General features: G+C 41.8%; 1 protein-coding gene across 1 annotated transcript in view; it reads left to right on the forward strand.

Moving 5' to 3' along the window:
* The first annotated feature begins 1,121 nt into the window (after window positions 1-1,121).
* ENTREP1 (endosomal transmembrane epsin interactor 1) overlaps window positions 1,122-23,840 on the forward strand; it is a 78,244-nt gene continuing 55,525 nt past the window's right edge. The window contains exons 1-2 of the mRNA XM_069086981.1: window positions 1,122-1,538; window positions 12,232-12,288. Of these exons, the coding sequence (XP_068943082.1) occupies window positions 1,125-1,538; window positions 12,232-12,288 (471 nt within the window). The 5' untranslated portion in view covers window positions 1,122-1,124. The remainder of the gene's footprint in view (window positions 1,539-12,231; window positions 12,289-23,840) is intronic.

A 23,840-nucleotide genomic window follows, 5' to 3' on the forward strand; every position in this document is an offset into this window, starting at 1 on the left:
CTCTCTCCACCCATTCTCCCACGTGGAGACAGAAACCCCTCAAACAGGTTGAAGAAACAAGGCAAAGTGACATTCTGCGCAGCCAGGCAGGCAGGAGAATATCAACAAGTAGAGACTGGAGAGCGACCCTGGCCTGCTCAGGTCTCCCTCGGGTTCCCGGCTCTGAACTCAGCAGTTTGGGGACTTCCTCGGCCCAAAGGATTTCCTAGAAACGCAAGGACTCTGAGACGCAGGCTGGTGGCCGGGAAGCTAAAGCCGACGGTGAGGTCAGCCTCACACCGCCCAACTCTAGCGAGACACGGTTAGGAGGTAGAGACGCGGCTGGGCAAAGGGAGACCTAGGACCTAGATCGGCGCCTGCTTGGCACTTGCAGCCGCGGCGGCGGCCAGACAAGCCCCGTCTCCCTTCTTTTCCTCCCCCGAACCCTCTCCTCTCGCTCTCTACCAGGATCTCCGCCCCCTACTCGAAGAGCCGGCAGCCAAGACCCGACACGCAACCCAGCTGCTTCGGTGGCTGTCCCTACTGCCCCAGGAGGAGTTATTTTAAAACTTCCAGCTCAGAGCCTTCCTCCCAGCCCGCTGGCCGAGGGGGACGTGGGCCGAGAGAGGCTGGCTGCCTGCTGCTCTGCCCTGTGGGCAGTGACTGGGCAGCGGGGAGAGTGGGAGAGCCCGCGAGTGCCCTTGCACTTGACCATGGGCGGCGGCGGCGGCGGCCGCAGCAGCAAGTAGTTTGGCGTCGGTGTGGGGGAGGGAGGAGACTGTCCGTGGCGGCAGGTGGTTAGGGTGGGTCCGGCGGCCACAGCTGCAGCAGCCCACAGGCCGCCGGGGTGGAAGGAGAGCTTGCAAGTGCTGGAAGACCGGTTCTGGCCAAGGGTCCGAGTCCGCCGGTGTTGGAGCGAGCTCAGCCCCGGCTTCAGGAGCCGGGGTGCCATCTCCCTCTTTCTTCGTTTCTCGGACAGCTCCCTCGCCCCCGCCCTTGCCCCACTCTGGGTGGTGCCCACCGCCGCCGCCGTCTCCTCCTCCTCCTCCTCCTCCTCCAGCTCCGGGTCCCCTCCACCCGGCAGGGATCCAGCCCCTGCCCTTCAGCGTCTCCTTGCAGCCGCTGCCGCCTACCCTTACGCACCCATGTCTCTGCCCGTGGTGCTCCCGGGCTCCTGCTGCCCGGTGGCGGGGCTCTCCACAGGCACGCAGGCTGGAGGTCCGGGCGCCGCGGCCGCGGAGGAGCCGCCACTGGCTCCGCTCCGGCCCCGCTGGTCGCGGACCGGGCTGCAGCCCCCGGCGCGGCCTCGCTGTGCAGCTGCCTCGGCCGCCTCCGTGCTCTCGCCGCCGCAGCCCCCGTTATCCGCCCGCCGGGCCGCCGCGGCCGCGGCCGCCGCCGGGGTCCCGGGGTCCGGACTGCTGCCCGCCCGCCCGCTGCTGTCCCTGGGGCTTCTGCAACTCATCCTAGGCTGCTGCATGGTGGCACTCAGCTTCGGGGCTCTGTCTCTGAGCAGTTCCCCGCAGGTGAAGAATTCGTGCCCGTTTTGGGCTGGCTCCTCGGTAAGTCTGTGTCGGGTCTCCAAGCCTGGGCAGCCCAAGGTGAGAGGGATGCATGAGGGTGACACCATCCCTTTAGGAACCTGGAAGTTCGGACGTCTCCCCTAGCCATGCTCTTCTGCGCCCCTCCTAATTTTCTCTTTGGGGTAGCACTTACTGTGGTGCAGTTCTGTGGTGGCTCATAGCTTTTTTAGAGAGGTGGCACCCCTTTATGAATATATGTAAAGGTTGTAACTTCTTTCCCTCTGGGATTTAAATTTTTAATACTTAACTGTCCTCTTTGTGGAGTAACGTCTAACAGCTATTTCCAGCAATTAAGGCAGAAGAACCACACTGAGGGAGAAAAAAAAGAGGTTTCCCAGGGACACTGGGTTATGGTGAGTTTGCCTGGGAGAGAATCCGTACTTTCCCTTCACTCACTGGGTGTATACAAGTAATAGTTTGTAAATGGATATTTGCATAGTATTGGTAGAGTGTATTTGAGGAAAGGTTCAAATGTAACCAGAGACAGCAGGTGAATAGAGGGTGTATTTTGTTATTCGGGTTTAAGTGCAGAAAAGTTTTAAGTAACTGTGTCATGTTTCTAAAGGTACGCCGCACTTGCTTACTATGTGCGTAAAGGTTTTGCTGATATGGTGAAAGCAATTTTACCCTAAAAGCAGACACAGTATTTAATCCTAGAGAACCTAAACCCTGGTGTCTTCATTAATCAGTAGGCACAACTCCAGCAGACATCTAGAGATGTCTGCTTTCAGTCTCAGGATTCCTGTCTTCCACTGCAGTTGCAATTTGATGCTGGTTCCTTGGTGAATGTTTTCTGCAAAGTGCATGAACCCCTATAAACCTGGACATAGGATCTCCATGTAGGCCTTTGTGAGTGAGAGAAAAAGTCATAGGATTTCCTGCTGTTGGTGATTGATGTATCCACAGCCCACTTAAGATGCTCTGGTGAATCTAGGCTAGGCATGGGCATCCTTACAAAACATTGTGACCCTAAAGGTTTCAATGAGGGTTTTGCCCTGCGGGCTAAGAGCTTTGGAAACAAAAAGCTCACATTTCACCAAATGGGCTTTGTGGGAAAGCAGAGGGCCATTCATTATGAAGTTTAAAGCAAATTAAGTTTCTTATGAACTAAAATCCTGATGAAAACTTACCGAGTGTACCATTTTTCACGTGTGCATGTCTTTAGGCCTGTAATGAATGCATATTATGTGTCAAGTCTTATACTTTCCTGTAATACACATCCCTTTAAAAATGCAGAGTGAAACAAATGGACAAAGAAAACAATACAGAAGAGTCAAAAGTTTGATGAACACAATATCAACATCAGAGTTAGCAACTGGGCTGCCATTTTATCCTTAACTTTTCTTTCCTCACTTACTGTTGTATCTGATGGTCGATGGTTTTATAGATGGTACAGTATGTGTTGTGACCGATGTGTAAGCCCTGCTATGTGATTGCCATTTTCACCTTCGAATGACCAAAAGTTGGATTCTTGCTTTGCTCCACATGCTGGTGCCTTACTTTCGGAGGAAATCCAGTGAATTTGCAATTATTGAATCATAGGCCTAGAGCAGAAGAATACCTCGGAGCCCCCATCATCCAGTTTCCCCTTCCCTATTTTACAATTGAGGAAACTGAAGTCACACAGGAAGTAGCAGTGTCCTTTCCCTAGTACCACATTACCTCCCAACTTTGATCAGAGTTGTCTATATTTCACCATTTGGAAATCAGATGCAGAGTTCATTTATCAAAGTAAATGGGGCCCAATCATAGATACAGCTTGGTAGACTATTGGAGTTAAATGGGGTCTCAGAGATGATTGAAAGGCACCTGGCTATAGTGGGAAGAGGACTGGATCTGAAGTCAGAGAACCTAGTTCAAATCCCACCCATGATGCTTATTATTACCTGTGTTCTTGGACAAGTCTTAGTCTCCCTGAGCTTTAGTGTTTTCATCTATAAAACGAAGAGATTAAATTGGATGTTCTTTCTGAAGTTCCTTCTAAATATAGCTCTACCCTTCCTCTTCATTTATATATGAAGGACTGAGGCCTAGAGGGGTAAAGCATCTTGTTCAAGGTCACAAAGTAGTGGTTACTCTTATCAAAATGAACTACTCTTTGTCCCTTGGATACTTTCTGAAGTCTCATGGCCAGAATGCCTTTTCTTTTGCTTGTCAAACTCTTAGCAGTCCTTTAAAATTCCACTCAATTGTAATCTCCTCCTGGAAGCCTTCCTTGATACTCAGTGTACCTGTATCAACCTTAACCTTCAATTTTGACAATATCATTCTGTCATTCACAGTACAAAGAATATTAGTCCAATTTATCCAGTCATCCTCACAAGAACCTCTACTGTTCTTCCTCTTCATCTCACCTGTGCCTCCTATGGTGTGATGCATAGGAAGTGGCAAAGTAGCTTAAATAATTGTGATTTGGAACCAAGAGATTCCATTTTGCCATGGACATTTTTTCCCTCTTCTAAATTCAACCTTTGCACTGAGTTATATCCAGTTATTTTCCATGAATGGTTTCTTTAGATTGATCCCAGACAATCTTTACTGGGATCACAAAATCAACTATAGCTGAATAAAACAGGAGGACAGCATTAAATGCCTTAATTCCATGAATTGTTTAGGGATTAACATCTTGATAAAAGTTTACATACCATTTAAAATTTTTATATTAATTTTTTCAATCAATGAAAATCCAATTTATTTTTCTCCCACCTCATGCCTTAATCCCACTGAGAAAGAAAGAAAAATTGTCCATGTCAAAAGAATAATTTTAAAAAGTCTCAATCTGCACTCAGAGTCCATCACCTCTCTTAGAAAGTGAGTAGCTTATTTCATCATGAGTCCTCTGATCATTGTGTTGATCGGAGTTCCTAAGTCTTTCAAAATTTTATGTCTTTACATGTTGTTGTCCCTGTATAAATTGTTGTAGTTCTGCTTACTTCACTTTGCATCAGTTCTTACAAATTTTCTTAGGTTTCTCTGAAACCACCCCCTTCAACATTTTCTATAGCACAGTAGCTTTCTGTCACATTTATAAACCATAACTTGTTCAGCCATGCCCTAATTGGTGGGTATCCCTCTTAGGTTTTTAATTCTTTGATATCACAAAAGGGACTGGTCTGTTTTGATATGTGAGGCTCACACCATACTAAGTTATTAATGTTCAATTGGAATTTTAATGTAGACACAAAATTCTGGAACCAGGAAGTCAATAAAAATATTGACAGATCTCTTATTATTGGGTTCAATGTAAGTGCTCATGGAAAAGTTGAAAAACATCATGGAGGAAGACTAGGCATTAGTTTTAGATTCAGGGTAATTGCTTCATTACCCTTTGAAATGTAGGGAGCTAGATTAGAAAGGCCAACATAATCTAAGTATTGATTTGCAGTAAATACTAGTGGGAACACTAGGAATAAGGATATCCTCATATGGCAAGATGTGAATGACCATTATGGGCTTTGACCTGTACTCACTAACTGGACAAATCTATTGACTTTAGGGAAAGTTTTGCCCAAAAGAACAATACAGATTAGGAGATCCCATGCATAAATAAATGTATTACTTGAGAGAGAGATTTACCACTGGAATCCATGAACAAAAAGGGTATTTTTGCAAACCAGGAAGATGTCTGAGGAATTTCTGTTGTCTAAACGCTGAAGAGTGTAAGAAGTAAAAATATATAGTTTTATACTTAAGAACAAAGAAATCCTATTTGCTAAAATAAAAAACAAAGGAAGCAGTCTTTAGAATTTTAAATGGTACTCCCATCAAGGAGGAAACAATTTAAAGGTGTATTTAACATGAACATTTATTTATCCTCATGGCATACTTGGGAAGTAGTTCAAATGCCCACTCTGTCTCTGTCTTTCTTTCTTCCTCATCCCACTACCTGTGATTCCATCAGTGCAGGGCCCTCTCAGTGAGGAAACTCCTGTGCCCCTGTAGATCCTATGCAATTTCTGTTATTAGAGAATTGTTGAAAACACTGAGATTAAATGGTCAAGTTCAGGCAGAGAGCATGAGTTAGAGGCCCAGCATATGTTATATGTGAGACTTGAACCCAAGCCTTCCTAACTCTAGGGAGGCAGAATGTAATTATTGATGAGGCCTGGCCTCAGAGTCAGGAAAAGTTGAGTTGAAGTCCTGAACTTGAAAGATTCTAGCTAAAGGAATCTAAGACTGTAAGTTAAAGGTAGTCAGATTGTTGGAGAGAACTTCCTCACTAGGATTTCCCAAACACCGATAAAATGACAGATATGAAAAAATAAAGATATAAATATAGACATATACACAATATATACATGTGGCATATCCATGTATCTTTACCTTGTAATAGATCATGACATTAAAGATGACTTTTCTTACAAAAGAATCCAAAATTCTACTCTAGGTCAATTGCAAAGTTAGAATTCTTCATTCTAAATCTCCTACTTTGTTCTTAAAAATCTGCATCCTGGTTGGGAGCTGTGTGTAGCAGCAAGCACCCCAGCGTCTCCAGGGTGGTTGCTCACACAGGTTCTTGGATCTGCTTTGTTAAAGGAAAGCAACTCAAAATGGGTTAACAAGCTTACTTTAATCAGTCAGACATATATCGTTTACCTTGTTCAGGGGAAAAAGGTCAGCACCCCAAACTTCAAAATATACAGACAGAATTATCAAGACATTAACAGATCAAGTAGACAGCTTTCCAAACTGTCCAACCATTACATCCATACCCAGTGAACATCTGGGTTTCCACATCTGGGTTTTTCAAAGCTGGGGGACTCTCAACAACGGCTTCCCAGAATTCAGATCAAAGCACAGAACACTTCTCAAAGTGAGTCCCCAAAACAAAGCTACACATCAGGGCTTATATAGCCTTCTCCTGGCTCAGAGAATGTAACAACCTTTTGGACACACTGGCCAATCAAAAAGTATCTACTGAAAAACAAGCCTCCCACCCCAGGCTTCAGGTGCACATTAGCCTAGGGGCAGGGAAGATCTTCCAAATTTGCATTCCCATTACACTGTGTTTACTTAATTAATATATATATTTTAAAGCAATCAGGGTTAAGTAACTTGCTTAAGGTTACACAGCCAGTTATTTCTGGGTGTGGTGCTAAGTATCTGAGCCCAGATTTGATCCCCAGGTCATCCTGACACTGGAGCCGGTGCTCTTACTTCCTGAGCCACCTGGCCGCCCCAGTACTTAATTAATATTAATTACATCCCACCAGGATATTTTACTCTCCTAGATGACCTAATTGACCACACTTTGATAGATTTAATTAAACAGTGCAAAGTTTAATTGCTTCATGTCTCCCACTTAAAAAAGAAAGCCATGACTTTGATGTCATAAAACTTTTCAAAGTAATCTTAGGTATGTGGTCAAGATTTTTTTCATGCCAGTGAAATCTTGATTCTGACATTTGTGCCTCATATACATCCTACATACACAAACACACTGATTTCTATGGAATTCCATGTTCTCCAGTGTTGACATGCTTTTGGGATTCCATATCAATAACTGTAGTTCCCTGGCATGTCAGTTTCCTGCAAGAGACCAGCTGTGGTTACCTTCCATTAGTGAACCTTTAAAAAAAAGTCTCAATAATTATTGACTTCAAAAGGAATTGCTAAAGGGATAAACTAACAGAAAGAATTGGAAGTCTCTATTGTCCACATTAAGCATTCATCTTTATGCACATCAAATCATAGTCTTATTATTTAAGGGGCCATTTTTATTTTATTCCTAGGCAAGGTTCTACTGTTTGATTCTGCCCTTTGCTTTTAGAGTGATAGATGTACCAGAGAAATATTTAGCAAAAGTAAGTCTAAGGCTTGAACCTACTGTGATCTACTTTTATGTTGACCCTTATAATTACCAAAGATGTTGCTAAATCATACAGGATAGCACTGGAAATAACCAATTACCTACTTCCCTTTCCCAGGAGTGTGATGGAGTGTGATGATTCATGCTGGCCAAGTAGAAAAGAATGCTGGGTTCATTTTTTTTTACTGCCTATGCAGTTTTGAGGTTGGGACAGGGCAGAATGGTGGGAAATATTTTTGGAGGGAGAATTAGTAAATTATTTTGATGTTTACAAGGTTGATATAGGGGCCACACTACATGATACTTCCCATCTCTACTTCGAGTATCACATAGGGTCATAGATGGAGAACCAGAAGGGACATCAGAAGCCATTAGGTCTAACCCCCTTGTTTTATAGATGAGGAAATGGTGACCCATGTAAGACTAAGTGACTTCCCCAAGGTCATGGCAGTAAGCATCCAAGGAGGGATTTGGACTCTGGTCTTCTGAGGAAAGAGCCAGTGTTTTTTCCACTGTACAAATTTAACAAATGAGCTAGGAAGTTTTGGTCCAAAACTGGTGGGTGCATTAAATAAAAGTTAGCTTTTAAGCATAATGAGTTTATTTTAGGTTAGGTATTTCAGAGATAAAACTGTTCATCTTACAAGTGTAGTGGAATATTTTCAAATTCCCTTAAAAAAACCCTCAACTTTTAATAATGTATGTAAAGTTGCAAGAAATGGGGGTACAGTGATAAAGGTACATCACTAAATCTTATTTTGACTTGGGGTTCATTTAGTTTTTGAAAATAAGCTCTTGTTAACCCACTCAGGACTAGTAGCAATTAGTACCAAGCAAATAAAATGTCTATTTAGAGAGTTTTCTCCCCTTTATTCTCAGTGCAATTCCCTAATTTGGAGTAATTGGGTGGTTTAAAATGTGGGCTGCCACAGTCAACTTTCAGCTACTGCAGTCTCTGGTTTATGGATGACCTATACATAGTAACAGCTGCTGCTATCTTCCCCACCCCCACTCCCAACTTCCTTTTCCCCTTCTGACTGAGCCCCAGCTGTTGCTGCCTGAGGGAGCTCATGCCCTTGAAAGCCTTGGCCCTCCCTTTTGGGAGCCATAGATTCTACCTCACACCCCCAATTCTTCCCTCATTCACTAGGCCATGCAGGAGGTTCCACACCAGTACTTCCCTCCCCCCACCTTGTATTCACTCTCACCAGTGTTCTGTCCCTTCTTCTCTTTGAGGAGTTGGGAAGGCAGAAGAGGGAGTATTCATTCACTACAGGTGTTAGGTGGGGAAGGTGGGATGCTGGGATTTAGGATGTAGGAGAGATGCGTTCTTAGCATCTCTAGTGGGAATTTTCAATATGTTTTCCAAAAGAAACAACTTTTTTAAAAAGGTGGTTAGGTTCTATTATACCATCAGCACTACACACTGTAATTGTTGTTCAGTTGTGTCTGACTCTTTGTGACTCCATGCATTTATACAGTCCACAGGGTTTTCTTGGCAAAGTTATTGGAGTGGTTTTTCATTTCCTGTTTCAGCAGATTAAGGCAAAAAAAGAGGTCAAGTGACTTGCCCAGGGTTACACAGCTAGTAAGTATTTGAGGCTAGATTTGAATCCAGATCTTCCTGACTCTTGTCCCAGGGTTCTATCCACTGAACTAGCTGTTGTATTACATATTACAGCAATATAATATCCAAAGAAGATTGTTATAGCCTAACCTGGACACCTAACCACAATTTACAATATTTTTTGGGGGGGAATTCATCCCAAACTGCGAACAGGTAGTTATAGTAATGTAATCCTTTAAATCAGGAGTTCTTGACCTTTTTTTGTGGCATGGACCCCTTTGGCAATCTGGAGACACTTATGGACCCCTTCTCAGAATATTTATAAATGCATAAAGTACATTGAATTACAAAGGAAACCTATTATATTAAAATAGTTGTCAATCTATTCAGTTCACAGTTAAGAATCTCTGTTTTAAGGTAGCCAATTAATAAATCAGAGTTGATAAAATTAGTAAAGATGGAGAACAAAAAGCCAACAGTCTCCAAACTCTTCATATTTGTTATTGGAATACATTATATTAGGGCTATTCTCCATATTTACTTTTCTTATCATTTATTGAAAAGCAATATGGTACCGTGGAAATAGCCTGAGTTCCAAAGGAGAGAAGTAAGAAGGCTCCTACCTCTACCCCACATCTTTCCAGAGATGGAGGCCTATGGGAACACTATAGAGCATGTCATACTTTTTCAATAGTTTTACTGAACTGCTTCCCTCTACCTCCCTTTTTTATTCTTTGTTATAAGGGATTTTTTTCTTTTTAAGCAATCGGGTTAAGTAACTTGCTCAAGGTTACACGGCCAGTTATTTCTGGGTGTGGTGCTAAGTATCTGAGCTCGGATTTGATCCCCAGGTCATCCTGACACTGGAGCCAGTGCTCTTACTGGCTGAGCCACCTGGCCTCCCCTAAGCAATTGGGGTTAAGTAAACTTGCTCAAGGTTACACGGCCAGGTGTTTCTGGGTGGGTGCTAAGTGTCTGAGCCCAGGATTCGATCTCCAGGTCATTCCAGCACTGGAGCCGGTGCTCTTACTCGCTGTGCTACCTGGCTGCCCCTATAAGGGATTGTTTTTAGAATAAATTTGCAATGTAATTTAGATACTAAATGTCACTAAATGGGAAATATCTTTTTGATCCCTAATCTACCTAGCTCACATTCCTCCATTTTGCCCACAGGAATAGGTGAGGGACTTTGTCAAATGTTTTGCTGAAATCCAACAAGACTGTAGCTATGGAATTCTTCTGATCTCCAAGTTTAGTAACTGCCAAAAAAGAAAATGAGTTTAGTCTGCAACGATCTGTTCATGATGAAACTATGATGGGTCTTAAATCATTACTTTCTTTCCCAAGTGTCACAAACCATCCTTTTAATAACATGTTGCAGATTTTTGATGAGAATCAAAGCTAAGCTCCCCAGTCTCTTGTTTTTAGATTCTACTCTTTTTCCTTTTTGAAAGATCGAGATATTTACTCGTTCCTGTCCTGACCAATTATTATCTGCATTTTTTTTTTAGGGATCAAAGACAATGAATCAGCAACCATAGCTGCTGGAGTTCTTTCACTTCCTAAGGTGAAGTTCATTCAGGCCTGGTAACTTGAACTCATTGAGGGCAGCAAGATAGTTATCATTTATATTTGATCATTTCCTCCTTTATTTTTTGGTGCCAGCTCCTTGTTGTCTCTTTTTTTGTTGTTCTGTTCTTCCTAGTATGAAGCTCCCTGGTAGAGAAAACAGAAGCAAAATGAAACTTGAATAGTTGTGCCTTCCCTCCATCATCCACTATTTAACTGGATTATAGGCCCAATTCCTTCTTTAATCTTTCTTTAGGCCCCAAAATGACTGGGGGAAAAACCTTTGCTGTCCTCCTTAGCATTCATCACCAGCTCTGGTCATCCTGAGCTTTGACATTCCTGACACTTCTTAAAGGACTACATCACTTTTGTCTTCATCCTCTATTACCCTGTCCTTGTTTCTATCTATCATTTACAAATTTAAGCTGGTTAAAGAGTTCCTAGAGTATGCATACAAGGCTCTTAAAACTTATCTGTCTTACAAAAACTCTTGAAAGCTCCCCCCTTCCCCTTTCTTTCTTTTGGGGGATCTCCAGCATTTTATTCTCCAGAATTCCTTGTCTCTCTAGGTCCATCTAATGCTGTGGCAAGATTTGTTCCTAATCTGTGAAGGTGAAAGGTGTTGCAAGCTTTCTTGGGTGTTGAATATTTAACTTTTCTGGAAAAAAAACCCCCACTAGCCATTTATTATTAGTGAATGGTAATTGTGAATTGTTGAACCTGTTGGATTTGGCAAGTAAAAAGTGTATGTGAATGAAAAAACCTGCCACACGTGGCCCAAACTTCTTTGTGCAATGGTAATAGACTTGAACAGTGACTAGAATGTAACCAAGGGGCAGAATAACTACTTCCATTGTGATTCATTGGCCAACTGCTTAGAATTATAATATCCACAGGGTAGATGCTAGTTTGAGATTTTAGGGGGAAAAAAAACTCTCTGGTTCCTCTTACTGAGTTTTGAGCCTATGTTTTATTGAAATGATACCATGACTTTCCAACAAGATTCTTTTTTTTTTTTGCTTTTTGGAGGGCAATTGAGGTTAAGTAATTTGCCCAAGGTTACACAACTAGTTTTTTTGTGTGGGTGTTAAGTGTTTGAGGCCGGAACCGAGAACCGAACTCAGGTCCTCCTGACTCCAGGGCCGGCGCTTTACTCACTGCACCACCTAGCTGACCCGATAAGATTCTTTTTAATTGAATATTGAATTTTGTCCCCAAAAAGCACAGCATAAAGTCATTTCTGTTTAGCCCCTCCCCAAGAGGCAGTGTGGAACAATGAGAAAGAGGATGGATCTGGGATCAAAGCACTTTGATCCTAAACCCATCACACACCACCTTTATAACTGGACAAGTCATGACCTCAACCTCAGTTTCCTTATGTGTAAAATGAGAGGGTTGGAATAGAAGGCCTCTAAGCACCTATCCAGGTCTAAATCTGTGACATTTTTACTGAAGACCTCTATAATAAAGACCTTTGAGAAGAATAAAACCATTTCTATCTGTGTAGTCCTACTTGGCTGAAAGGAAAGATACTTAATAAAAAAAGGCCATTACGAGTAGGGGGAAGCGGTATTTTGTGCCAAGGTGGTGTCTTCCAGGGCTCAGAGTATTGTTTGTGACAAGCCATAGTGGTAACGTTTTTTTATTATTGCATTTTTCAGTTTTACAGTCTCTGTTAAGAAAGGTTTTGTTAAAAGGGAGACTCATACCCATGTTTACCTTTGCAGGTGATCCTCTCTGGAATCATTGGACTAACAACGTGGAAAAGACCAATGATACTTTTGGTATGTAGTAATTTTACAAACTGTTTGTAACTGAAGTTAAAATGTACTGTTATGGGGCGGCTAGGTGGTATAGTGAATAGAGCACTGGCCCGGGAGTCAGGAGGACCTGAGTTCAAATGTGACCTCAGACACTTAACACAAAAACTAGCCATGTGACATCTTGGGCAAGTCACTTAACCCCAATTGCCCCTCCAAAAAAAAAACTGTGCTGTCACGAAGAAATAAGTTCTGATATAAAATGAAGATTAAAAAAGAAGTTAAATTTCCTCTCTCTCTCAAAAATGAGTGACTCTCACAAAGGCAAAATATGGTAGTCTTACTTCTTCATGGAAATATGATGAGTTATGGCAAACATTTCTTCTTTTTTTTTTTTTTGCTTTTTGTTTTTTTTTTTTTTGTTTAAACAATAAAATGGACTACAACACTTTCTAGCAATGAGGATTTACTTATGTCTTCTTGCTTAGCTAGTGCCACATATTTTAGTCTTAATTCCACCAGTGAATCCATTCTGCTTTTCAGGTACTCTTCCGCCCAGTTGTATGTTGTACCTAATTTATAGGCAGTTTGATAGTAGATGGGTCTGTATTCTCATTGGTGTGGGTACTTTCTCTTCACCTCTTCATCCCATGTAGTTCTTGTCTATGATCTTCTATAAATCCTCTTTAGAGATTCTACTTAGTACATTAGAAGCCTTCCTCTTACTCTTTTAACTAACATGTTGAAGGTAAAACTCATTAACTGGCTCATGTCCTATAATACTACAAATTCTCCCTTCCCCCATGAAATCCATTGTCATTTGAAAGAGCTTGGTTTAACTACTTATCCTGGAAAAACAAAATGGATGAAAAATGCATATTGCTTAGATGATAACATGCAAGTGGAGTTAGTCCATCAGTGTGGACATCCTGAGCAGATGTTGTTGCTGTTCAATGAATCAAATAGGAGGAGGAGATCAAAATAGATTATATTTTGGGACTAATATAGGTCCTTCAGTAATCCTAAATGGTTCACTGATAGAAAAATCATCTTTTGAACAGTAATATTCTTTGGGTGACAGAATGTGGCTGCAAATTTTGGAATGCCGTGATTTTAGAGAAGTCAAAATTGTAGATTGCCCCAAAGGCAAAGGGGGGATAATTATGTGACAGATATAATTTACACAGAAAAAAAGTATCATAAAAGATATTTCTGAGGCTAGTAATTTAGTGCGAGTAGGGAAGAACATGTGGATAGTCACTGGGAGAACTGTAACTTAGAATTCTAGTGCCTGAGTCAAATTCCATTTTTCTGGACCCCAGGGAACCGCTGAATTGGCACTGGTGCCAGGTGTTAGACCAGAGGCCCACTCTGGGGAGAAAGTCTGTCCCTGAAGGGTAGTGTCTTGGAACAAGCTCCATGTTCCAGGTATTGGTTCTGTTAAATGCTTGGAAGTGTTAAAAGAACCCATGGATAGCTTTCCCAATGGGAGGATGATTTCTAGATGTTGTTCAGTTGTTTCAGTCATGTCTGACTCTTCGTGACCCCATTTGGAGTTTTGTTGGCAAAGATACTGGAGTGGTTTGCCCTTTCCCTCTCCAGGTCATTGTTTTTTTGCCTTTTGGAGGGCAATTGGGGTTAAGTGACTTGCCCAAGGTCACACGGCTAGTTTTTTGTGTGTGTTCAGTGTCTGAGGCCAGATCCAAACCGAGGTTCTCCTGACTCCAGGGCCGGCACTTTACTCACTGCACCACCTAGCCGTCCTCCAGCTCATTTTATAGATGAGCAGTGAGGCAAACGGGGTTTAAGTGACCTGCCCAGGACCACATGCCTAATAAGTGTCTGAGGCCAGATTGGAACTCAGGAAGATGAGTCTTCCTATTCCAGAACCTGGTTCTGTCCACTGCATCCCTTAGCTGCCCCCGAGTTACAGAAAGACAAAGACAAAAATTACACAAGATAAGAAGCTATGAAGGGGTTATAATCTTTGCCACCAGAGGAGGCAATTAGATTGATGGGATCATGGATCTAAATAGAATCTAAGTATACCAAAGACAGTACATTTTATTTTTTTTTTTGCCTTTTTTTTGGAGGGCAATTGGGATTAAGTGACTTGCCCAGGGTCACACGGCTAGTTTTTGTGTTAAGTGTCTGAGGCTGGATCTGAACCCAGGTCCTCCTGACTCCAGGGCCGGTGCTCTATTCACTGCGCCACCTAGCTGCCCCTACAGTACATTTTGAAAGGGCAGAAGCATGTTGTACACTATTGATTCATGTTGCAAACATTTGATCCATTGCATTCAACATGAAAGGTACTGGGCCAGGTGCTGTGTCAGTGCAGAGGTGAGTAAAATGTGGTGCCTGATTTCAAATCCTTATAGTTTAGTAGGTGAGACAAGTTAGGCCCACAGGTCACTATAATGTACATGTAATTCCTTAGAAATGTTCTTTATGGTGTTAGAAGACAAGTAGGTATGAAGTGGATAGAGCACTGTACCTGGGTCAAGAAGATCTTGAGTTCAAATCTGGCCACAGACACTAGCTATATGACCCTGGGCAAGTCACTTAATCTCTATCCATCTCAGTTTCCTTATCTGTAAAAGTGGATAGTTATCTACAACTTCTCAGGGTTGTGAAGAAAATAAAATGAGGGGCTGCTAGGTGGCAAAGTGAATCAAATCTGGCCTCAGGTACTTGACACTTACTTAACTGTGTGACCTTAGACAAGTCACTTAACCCCAATTGCCTTGCCTCCCCCTCCAAAAAAAAAAAGAGAAAAGAAAATGAGATGACATTTCTAAAGCATTTTGCAAACCCAGAAGCACTCTATCAATGGTATCTATCATTATCATTATTATTATAAAAAATACTAAGCAATTTTTGCCATGTACTCTGAAGAAATTTGGCAAAATTTTGCCACGAGTAATATTTTTAATAAAAGATTCTCTGATGATTTGTGGGAGAAAATGCATTGCTTATTTTATCTTATTTTTACTATTTGGGTCATTTGGCAGTTAGTGATAGACTTTATATGTGAGTTTGTCCTTTTACTTTTCTCTTCCAACACTTGCAGTTAATTCACAGTTGTCAGGTTGCTCTCCACACACACACACACACACACACACACACACACACACACACACCCATCCCCTTCTGAGGGCTCTTTTGGGGGGGGGTAGCTCTTGGTAGCACACCACTCTAAGCAGCACTTGATCAGCCTTTACTAAACAACACTTACATTCTTGTTCCCTCTTTGATCATTGTTTCAGTGATTACATCAGGCTTCTTACTGTCTGTGAACAAAGGAGGGTCAGTTTGACCTAGTTTCTTTAAACTCAAGTTTATTTGAAAACTTCAAGAACTGGAAATTCACAGTAAGCTATCCATTCCTCATAGAGATTAAACCTTTCACGTTATTATACATAAAAACAGTGACACTAATATGCTTATAATAATATATTTGGTTCCATTTGGTTTTCAACTAGGTTCTAGAGAAAGGTATTTGAAATAAGTTTGTTTGTGTTCTTAGGCAGAACATTCTAGGGTATTTTTTTTATTGAGATCAGATATTGTATATTTTTTTCTTCAAAAGTTTTATATATTATTATATTATATACATTATATTATTATATATTATTTTGAGATGTTATTCTTGTTTATTACTCTACTAAAATGTCTAACAAAGTAAGGGCTCTTAGAAATTAGAACGTTAGGGCTGTCATCATCATCATCACCCTCTCTAGCCTTTGGGAACTGAGACTGAGAGTAGGTAAGTGACTTGCTCAGGGTGATGCAACCAGTAAGTATCTAAGGTAGAGTTTGAACTTTTAAAGCACTATCTACTCTCACCTAACTGGAAAGTCATTTAGTAATTATTAACTTTAACCCCTTCATTTTACAGATGAGGGAATTATGTCACCTTGAGATGCACAACCCTATTGCTTCAGGGGCTATGATTTGGTAGGGATATTCACTCTGAAAGCCTACCTTAATATTGCCTGTTCTAAGTTATATGCTACTTAGTCGATACTTTTTTTTTTGGAGGGGGAAAGGCAAGGCAATTGGAGTTAAGTGACTTGCCGAAGGTCACACAGCTAGTGTCTGAGGTCAGATTTGAACTCAGGTCCTCCTGACTCCAGGGCCAATGTTCTTTTTACTGCATCACCTAACTGCCCCTGAGTAGGTACTTCTAAAATAAATTATTGCTGCAACTTTTCTTTTTTTGGCTTACTTTGGAGCAACTGAGTTGGGAATAGGCTTACTCTCAAAATGAATGGAAAAACCACAGTTATTCATTTTACTCTCAGAAAATCTGTCCAGTAGATCTTCTGGGTCATAGTTCAGGTGTGTTACTTGTTCTAGTTTACTGACCCTGTTGGCTTAACATCTCATTCCACTGAAGGGATTGGCTAAAGTCACTGAAGAACCAGTTCAGTTCAGTCAACATTTTATCATGCACCTGCTACAAGCAAGGCACTGGTGATGGTCTAGCTCAGGGGTGGGGAACCTGTGACCTTGAGGCCACATGTGGCCCTCTAGGTCCTTAAGTACGGCCCTTTGAATCCCAACTTCACAGAAAAATCCCCTTAATAAAAGGATTTGTTCTGTAACACTTGGACTCAGTCAAAAGGCTTCACTCAAGGACCTAGAAGGTCACATGAGGCCTTGAGGCCACAGGTTCCCCACCCCTGGAGCTGTTATTATCTAAAAGGGGCAATGAATGAAAAATATGCTTTTGGGGATGCAAGAAAAATCTCAGAAATGAATTAGTCCATTTATATCTAGTCCCAGAAATATGCCTGAACACACCATTAAACATCACAGAATGAGCGCTTTAGAGTTAGAAGAGACTAAGATGGCCATTGAGTCCAGCTTCTTCATTTTAAAGATGAGGTGACTAGGTGGTGCAGTTGGCCCTGAAGTCAGGAGTTCAAATTTGACCTCACACACTTATTGGCTTTATGATCCTGGGCAAGTCACTTAACATTGTGTGCTCAGTTCCTCATGTGTAAAATGAACTGAAGAAAGAAATGGCAGACCACTCTTTTTCTTTGCCAAGAGAGCCGTGAAAGGGATCAGAGACACAACTAAAAGAACTCAACAGCAACAATAAAACAGGAAGTCTGAGTGACTTTTCTGAGGTCACCAGCTAGTTAGCGACTGAGGAAGATTTGAACTTCAATTTTCCTGACTCCATGTCCAGCATTTCTACCCACTGTACCAGCCAGCTGATTTAGAAGAGATTGTCGTGCATTGAAATCAAGGGGCAGATTACAATCCTGTCCCAGTGAGTCTTGTTTCCTCTGTCCTCTCTGGTGTATGCCTGGCATATTAGTAGAAAACATGGAGTTTTCAGCAACTTTTATTCTCGCTATCCGTGTCTGAAACCTGGGCTAGAGGCTCCCCAATCTAAATTTACTGGGGTTTCTTTCTGCGATGCAGAAGCTTTGTAGCTCTTCTTCATTCTGTACATCCATTCAATTGCCAAGTTGTGTCTATCTACCTTCATCATCTTTATCATTCTGTCTTCCCCTCATCCCTCCCACAGGGACCACTCTTTTCAGGGCCTCAGCTCTTCACATCTTATATTGCTGTTCAGTCATTTTGATTATGTCTGACTCTTCCTGACCAATTCTATTTAGGGCTTTCTGTTTTTTGGAGGGGGGAAGGCAGGGCAATTGGGGTTAAGTGATTTGCCCAGGGTCACACAGTAAGTGTTAAGTGTCTTGAGGCCAGATTTGAACTCAGGTCCTCCTTACTCTAGGGCCAGTGGTCTATTCACTGTGCCACCTAGCCACCCCCCTCTTTGGGGTTTTCTTGATAGTTACTGGAGTGGTTTGCCATTTCCTTCTCCTGCTCATTTTTACCAACAAGGAAGCGGAGGCAAATGGGGTTAAGTGACTTGCCCAGGAGCTTACACCTAGTAAGTATCTGAGGCCAGATTTGAACTCAGGAAGATGTTTTCCTAATTCCAGAACCTAGGCTCTATCCACTGCACCCCCTGGCTGCCCACTGATTTGCAGAAAGACGTGGACAAAAATTACACAAGATAAGAAGTTGTAAAGGGGTTATAACCTGTGCCACTGGAGGAGGCAATCAGATTGATGGAATCATGGATCTAAGTAGAATATAAGTATACCAAAGGCAGGCAGTACTCTATCAGCTGCAACACTCAGCTGCCATCTTCTCATTTAGACTGTTGTTATAGCTTAGAGCAGCTAGATCCCTCGGCAGATTAAGCGCTGGACCTAGAGCCAGGAAGACCTGAGTTCAAATTTGACCTCTGGCACTTACTATTTGTGTGACCCTGGGCAAGTCACTTCACCCTCTTTGCCTCAGTTTCCTCATCTATAAAAAAACTATAGAAGGAAATGGTAAACCACTCCAGTATCTTTGCCAAGGAAACCCTAAATGGGTCTGACGTCGCAACTGGTCTTCCTGTCTCTAGTCTATCTACTTTCCAATCTAGCCTTTAAATTGTGGCCCAAATCACGGTTGCTATGATGATATTACTCTGCTCTGATTTGGACATTTGAGGTGTGCAACAATATGATTCCAGTTCATCTTTGCACCAGTATTTCACATTACTCCTCTTACCCCACATTCCAGCTGGACTAGGCTATACACATAATCCCCTGTTCTCATTTTCCTATTTCTTAGAGCGTGGCAGAATGCCTTGTGTATAGTTGGTGCATAATGATTTGGGTGTGTTGAATGTATGCCTATGTGTTGTTGTTTTTCACTATTAAGGAGGGAGTACATTATAGATTCCAAGGATCTCCTCTAGGGGGACCTATAAAGATATGGAGGGAAAAAAAATAGAATATTCTAGAGAGGGAGAGAGGTGACGGGCCAATTGGATTGTAATAGGCAGCATTTATGGAAGAGTATGTAACACAAGGTGCAAGCATATAAGCAGTTTACTTTTGCATATGATAATTAGTGTGACAGAAACACTGGCTTAGACTTCTCTTTCTCAATACGTGCAATCAAGCTTTATTAATCAAAGAGTACGGGGAATTAAGATTGGAAATTTGATGGGAGGCAGATCATTGAAGACCTTAAATGCCACACTGAAGATTTTGTATCTTATCCAAGAAGCAATAAAGAGACTGAAAATTGTTGAGTAGGAGTGACGTGGTCTGATCTGGGCTTCAGGAATAACTATCTGGCAGTTGTATGTATTGGGGAGGGGAGAGAGATTGGAAGTGGGGGCACCCTTACAGTGTCTGGCTTTGGGCTCAGCAAGTCCAATGAGAAGTACAGAGCTGTGAGATTATCTGGTGAAGAGCCATTTTGATTAAGTGACCTCTTCATTTTAGCAGACATGAAAAGAATTGGGATTATTTATCTTTGGGAAGAAATACTAAAGGGGCACCTAATTATAGTTGTTAAATGTGCCTAGAGCTGGTATGTTTGCAATTTTAAGCAGCCGCTTTCTGTAATTTGCTTAATGTTAGTTTAAAGGATTTAGGTGAGACGTAATTGTGGGTTCTTTTTTGCACAAATGTCACAATGGTACACCAGAAAGGCGCATACTTTGAGTTGTTCTCCCATCTCTAGTGAGGGATGTGCTGACCTGTTGGTGACCTCATTTTCAAATGTCAGAGAGAACTATTTGTTGTTGAACCTTAGGGGAACCAAAGGCACATTTTCAGTTGAAGATGGAGGATTTTCTTCTCTGGGTTTTATGAATAAGATAGACCTTTACCTGAACTGATTTAGGTGCTAGTTTACTGAATAGCAGTAAGAGGGACTGAATGGTCTGGGGTAATTCTTTTTAACCTGATGATGTGATGAGCTAAAAATGAAGCAAATGGTCAGCAGATCAGTGTGCAGTTTGAAATTTCAAACTTGAGATTGGGGAGATCAGCTCTTGATATCTTTTTTAAGATTTTGGGCTACATATGTTTATATTGTATTTATTGGTCCCAAATGATTTGGTATGATGGAAGGAGCACTGGAGACCTGGCTTCTTATCCTGGCTTTCCTGGTCACCTTGAAAAAGTCATTTCAACAATACAACAGGTACTTATTTAGGATCCTACTGCCCACAAGGTGCTGTCTTAGGTACTGGTGATATAGATGGAAGAACTTTCAGTTCCTTAAGGGCAGGAGTTATCTTTTTTTTTTCTCTCTCTTTTTTTTAAAAGCAATTGGGGTTAAGTAACTTGCTCAAGGTTACACGGCCAGGTGTTTCTGGGTGGGTGCTAAGTGTCTGAGCCCAGGATTCGATCCCAGGTCATCCCAACTCTGGGGCCAGTGCTCTTACTCGCTGTGCTACCTGGCCGCTCCTCTCCAGGAGTTATCTTTTGCCTCTTTTTGCATCCCCACTGCTTATCACAGTACACAGCACATAGTAGGCACTTAACAAATGTTTATTGAATGAATGAAGTGAAATTGCCCCTGTCCTCAAGGAGCTTACACTAATGCTCACTTAACTCATTTAATAAATTTAATGAACTTTTATTAAAATGTCTACTTTGTGTAAGGTATTCTGCCTTAGAGCCAGAAATACCCGAATTCAAATTCTCACATTGGACTCAACTTCTCAGTGCTCTAGGCAACTCTAAAACTCTGGCTTGAAGGACTGGTACTGACATGCATTGATAAATGAATTGTTCTCATTTGGGAGTTTCCCATTGCAATAAAATGGCAGGTCCAACCCCTATCTTACTTGCAAAGGTACCATGGTAGTAACTGGGGATTTAAAGATTACATGGTAACACCCCTCAAAGAGCTTACAGTATAGTAGGAGGAATAAGATGCATGCAGAAATTAATCATAAGGGGTGGCTAGGTGGCACAGTGAGTAAAGTGCTGCCCCAGAGTCAGGAGGACCTTTGGTTCCGGCCTCAGACACTTAACACCCACAAAAAAAAACTATCCATGTAACCTTGGGCAAGTTACTTAACCTCAATTGCCCTAGAAAAGGCAAAAAAAAAAATCATAAAACAAAGGAGAGTGAGTGCAGAAATAAGTTTAAAAGAAAGGGCTGTGAGATTCTAGAAGGAAAGAGATCACTAAAGTTCCCTGAGTCTGAGTTTTCTCATTTGTAAAATGGAAATAAATGATTCCCATACAGTTGCTCTAAAAACACCTTGAAAAATGTAAATAGCTCATGGGTAGTATTAATAATGCAACACCCGTCAAACTGTTACTGTTAAGAATTATCTCCTCTCTTGATGTGCCAGTCAATAGTAGAATACACATTTAAGAAGTCATATATGGGGGCAGCTAGGTGACGCAGTGAATAGAGCACCGGCCTTGGAGTCCGGAGGACCTGAGTTCAAATCTGGCCTCAGACACTTAACATTTACTAGTTATGTTACCTTGGGCAAGTCACTTAACCTCAATTGCCCTGCCTTCCCCCTCCAAAAAGACCAAAAAAAAAAAAAAGAAATTGCACTAGTCCAGACTAGGGAGACCAGCCTGAAATGGAGAAATGGTTGTAAAACTTTCAGGGCAGCTAGGTGGTGCAGTGAATAGAGCACCAGCCGTGAAGTCAGGAGGACCTGAGTTCAAATGTGTCCTCATACACTTAACACAAAAACTAGCTGTATGACCTTGGGCAAGTCACAACCCCAATTGCCCTACCTTCCCCCCTCCAAACAGAAAAAAAAGAAGTCATATATGCATGCCTTGATTTAGATCCTGTAATGGTAATGTAATTTTGAATTTGAAGATCCCTTTGTGTTGGCAAAGGTAGCAGGAACTTAGCACTTAGTAACTGATCAAGCCTCTGTTGGGGGAACACAAGGTATGAAGTCCTGTCTCCTGTTACTGATGTAACAGGAAGGGGTTGGATGAAACAGGAAGCTAATGCTGTGTGTATATAAGGAAAGCCCCAGAGAGGCTCAGTCAGAATTTCTTGAGACCAAGATCTGGTGGCAGAGCAGCTACAGAAGAATGGAGAATTGAGCCAGAATTTCCTGAGAACTTGTGGTGGTGGAGCTTTTTCTGGATGGGAGCCCAGGAGCCCAGAGCCTGGAGCCCAGAGCCAGGAACCAGTAGCCCAGGAGCCTGCAGTCAGGAGCCAGAAGCCCAGAGTCAAGAGCCAGGAGCCAGGTGCCCAGGTGACTGAGGAAGCATGACCAGGATGCTGAGACTTTGTTTGTGGCTTGGTTGAGCCTTGAATTCCTTGGAGCAGAAATGGTGAAGGAGCTGACATGGACCAGACCCTGTGAACACTAGTGTGGAGCAGGACCTTCCCAGAGAGCTGGTCAAGGAACAGTGAACCCAGGTGACAGTCTGGTGAATCCAGGTAGAATCTGGGACCATGGAAGGGGATCCAGGGAATCTGAGAACAGGCCCCAAGTCAAGATGAAGAAAAGACCTCTCCTTGGGTACTGAGTAATTATGGAATTACAGTTTACTAGTGACCTAGGGGTGGAGGGTTTTGTGTAGGATAGTTAGTAATCGATTGATGAACAAGTGACTGATTAAGTTAATCAAGACGGTGCCCAAGAGTGGAAGACTTTGCTGAATAAGTGACTGATTGAGTTAACTTAAGAGTGACTATTTTACTTTGAGACTATGTTGTGAATATTATATTGTGACTATTGTATGATTGTTACTGATTAGTGACTGATTGAGTTAACTTAATTGCCCTATGAGTGGAAGACTTTGACTATTGTACTTTGAGACTATATTGTGATCTTATGTTGTGATTTTCTGTGATAAGTTGTAATATTCTGAATGCTGTCCCTTGATTTTCTGTGAAAGTTTTGCTTTGATTTGTTATGGAATAAATAGAGTGATCACTATACTGTGTAATCAGAACCTTAAAAACTGTTCGTAGTAGCATTCTTTTGGAAAGCTGTTGTGCATGGCATTACAGATCTTAGGCCATCTATAATTTGGTGCTGTTTCTGAAACTCACTAGCTATGTGAGCTGGTTTTGTAACCTCTTCTTCATCTGCAAAATTGACATTATGATCTTTACACGACTGACCTCAGGGTTGCTGGGAAGATAGCACTTTGTAAACCTGAAAACCCTATATAAATGCTGGTGGCTAATCATCATATGAATGGCACAGTTATTGTTATTTTAATGTATTTATCCAAATTTGTTTTGCTTTGGGTCCAGGTCTGTGATTTCACTCTGGGGTGAGGAGACTCACTCTATCAATTCATATTGATGATTGTAATGCAATTTACATTCTATCAGTCAATGAACAAGTATTAAGTGGCTGCTATGTGCCTGGCACTGTACTATGCAGTGGGGATATAAATACAAAGAATTAAACAATCCCTACTCTCAATAAGTTGTTCTAAAGGGGGAGATAGTATACACACATACACATATGCAATGTAAAAATATAAAGTTATAAAAATACAAATATATAAGGTCATTACATTCAAGTTAATTTAGGAGAGAGAGCATTAGCAATTGGGGGGGTATAGTGCCAATGTAATATTTACAGCACCCACGATCACAATAAATATACTGACCATCACTATAAATATACCTGCATGGTACTCAATTGCAAAATATAACAGACTCTTTATATAGAGGACAGAAGCAAAGCATTTATTCAGACACCAGAAAGCCAAATCCCCAAACCAGCAAGCTGA

This window comes from Petaurus breviceps, unplaced genomic scaffold (genome assembly GCF_028583685.1).
Source record: "Petaurus breviceps papuanus isolate PSGF00001 unplaced genomic scaffold, PetGlider_PUasm1.0 118, whole genome shotgun sequence".
Lineage (NCBI taxonomy): Eukaryota > Metazoa > Chordata > Mammalia > Diprotodontia > Petauridae > Petaurus > Petaurus breviceps.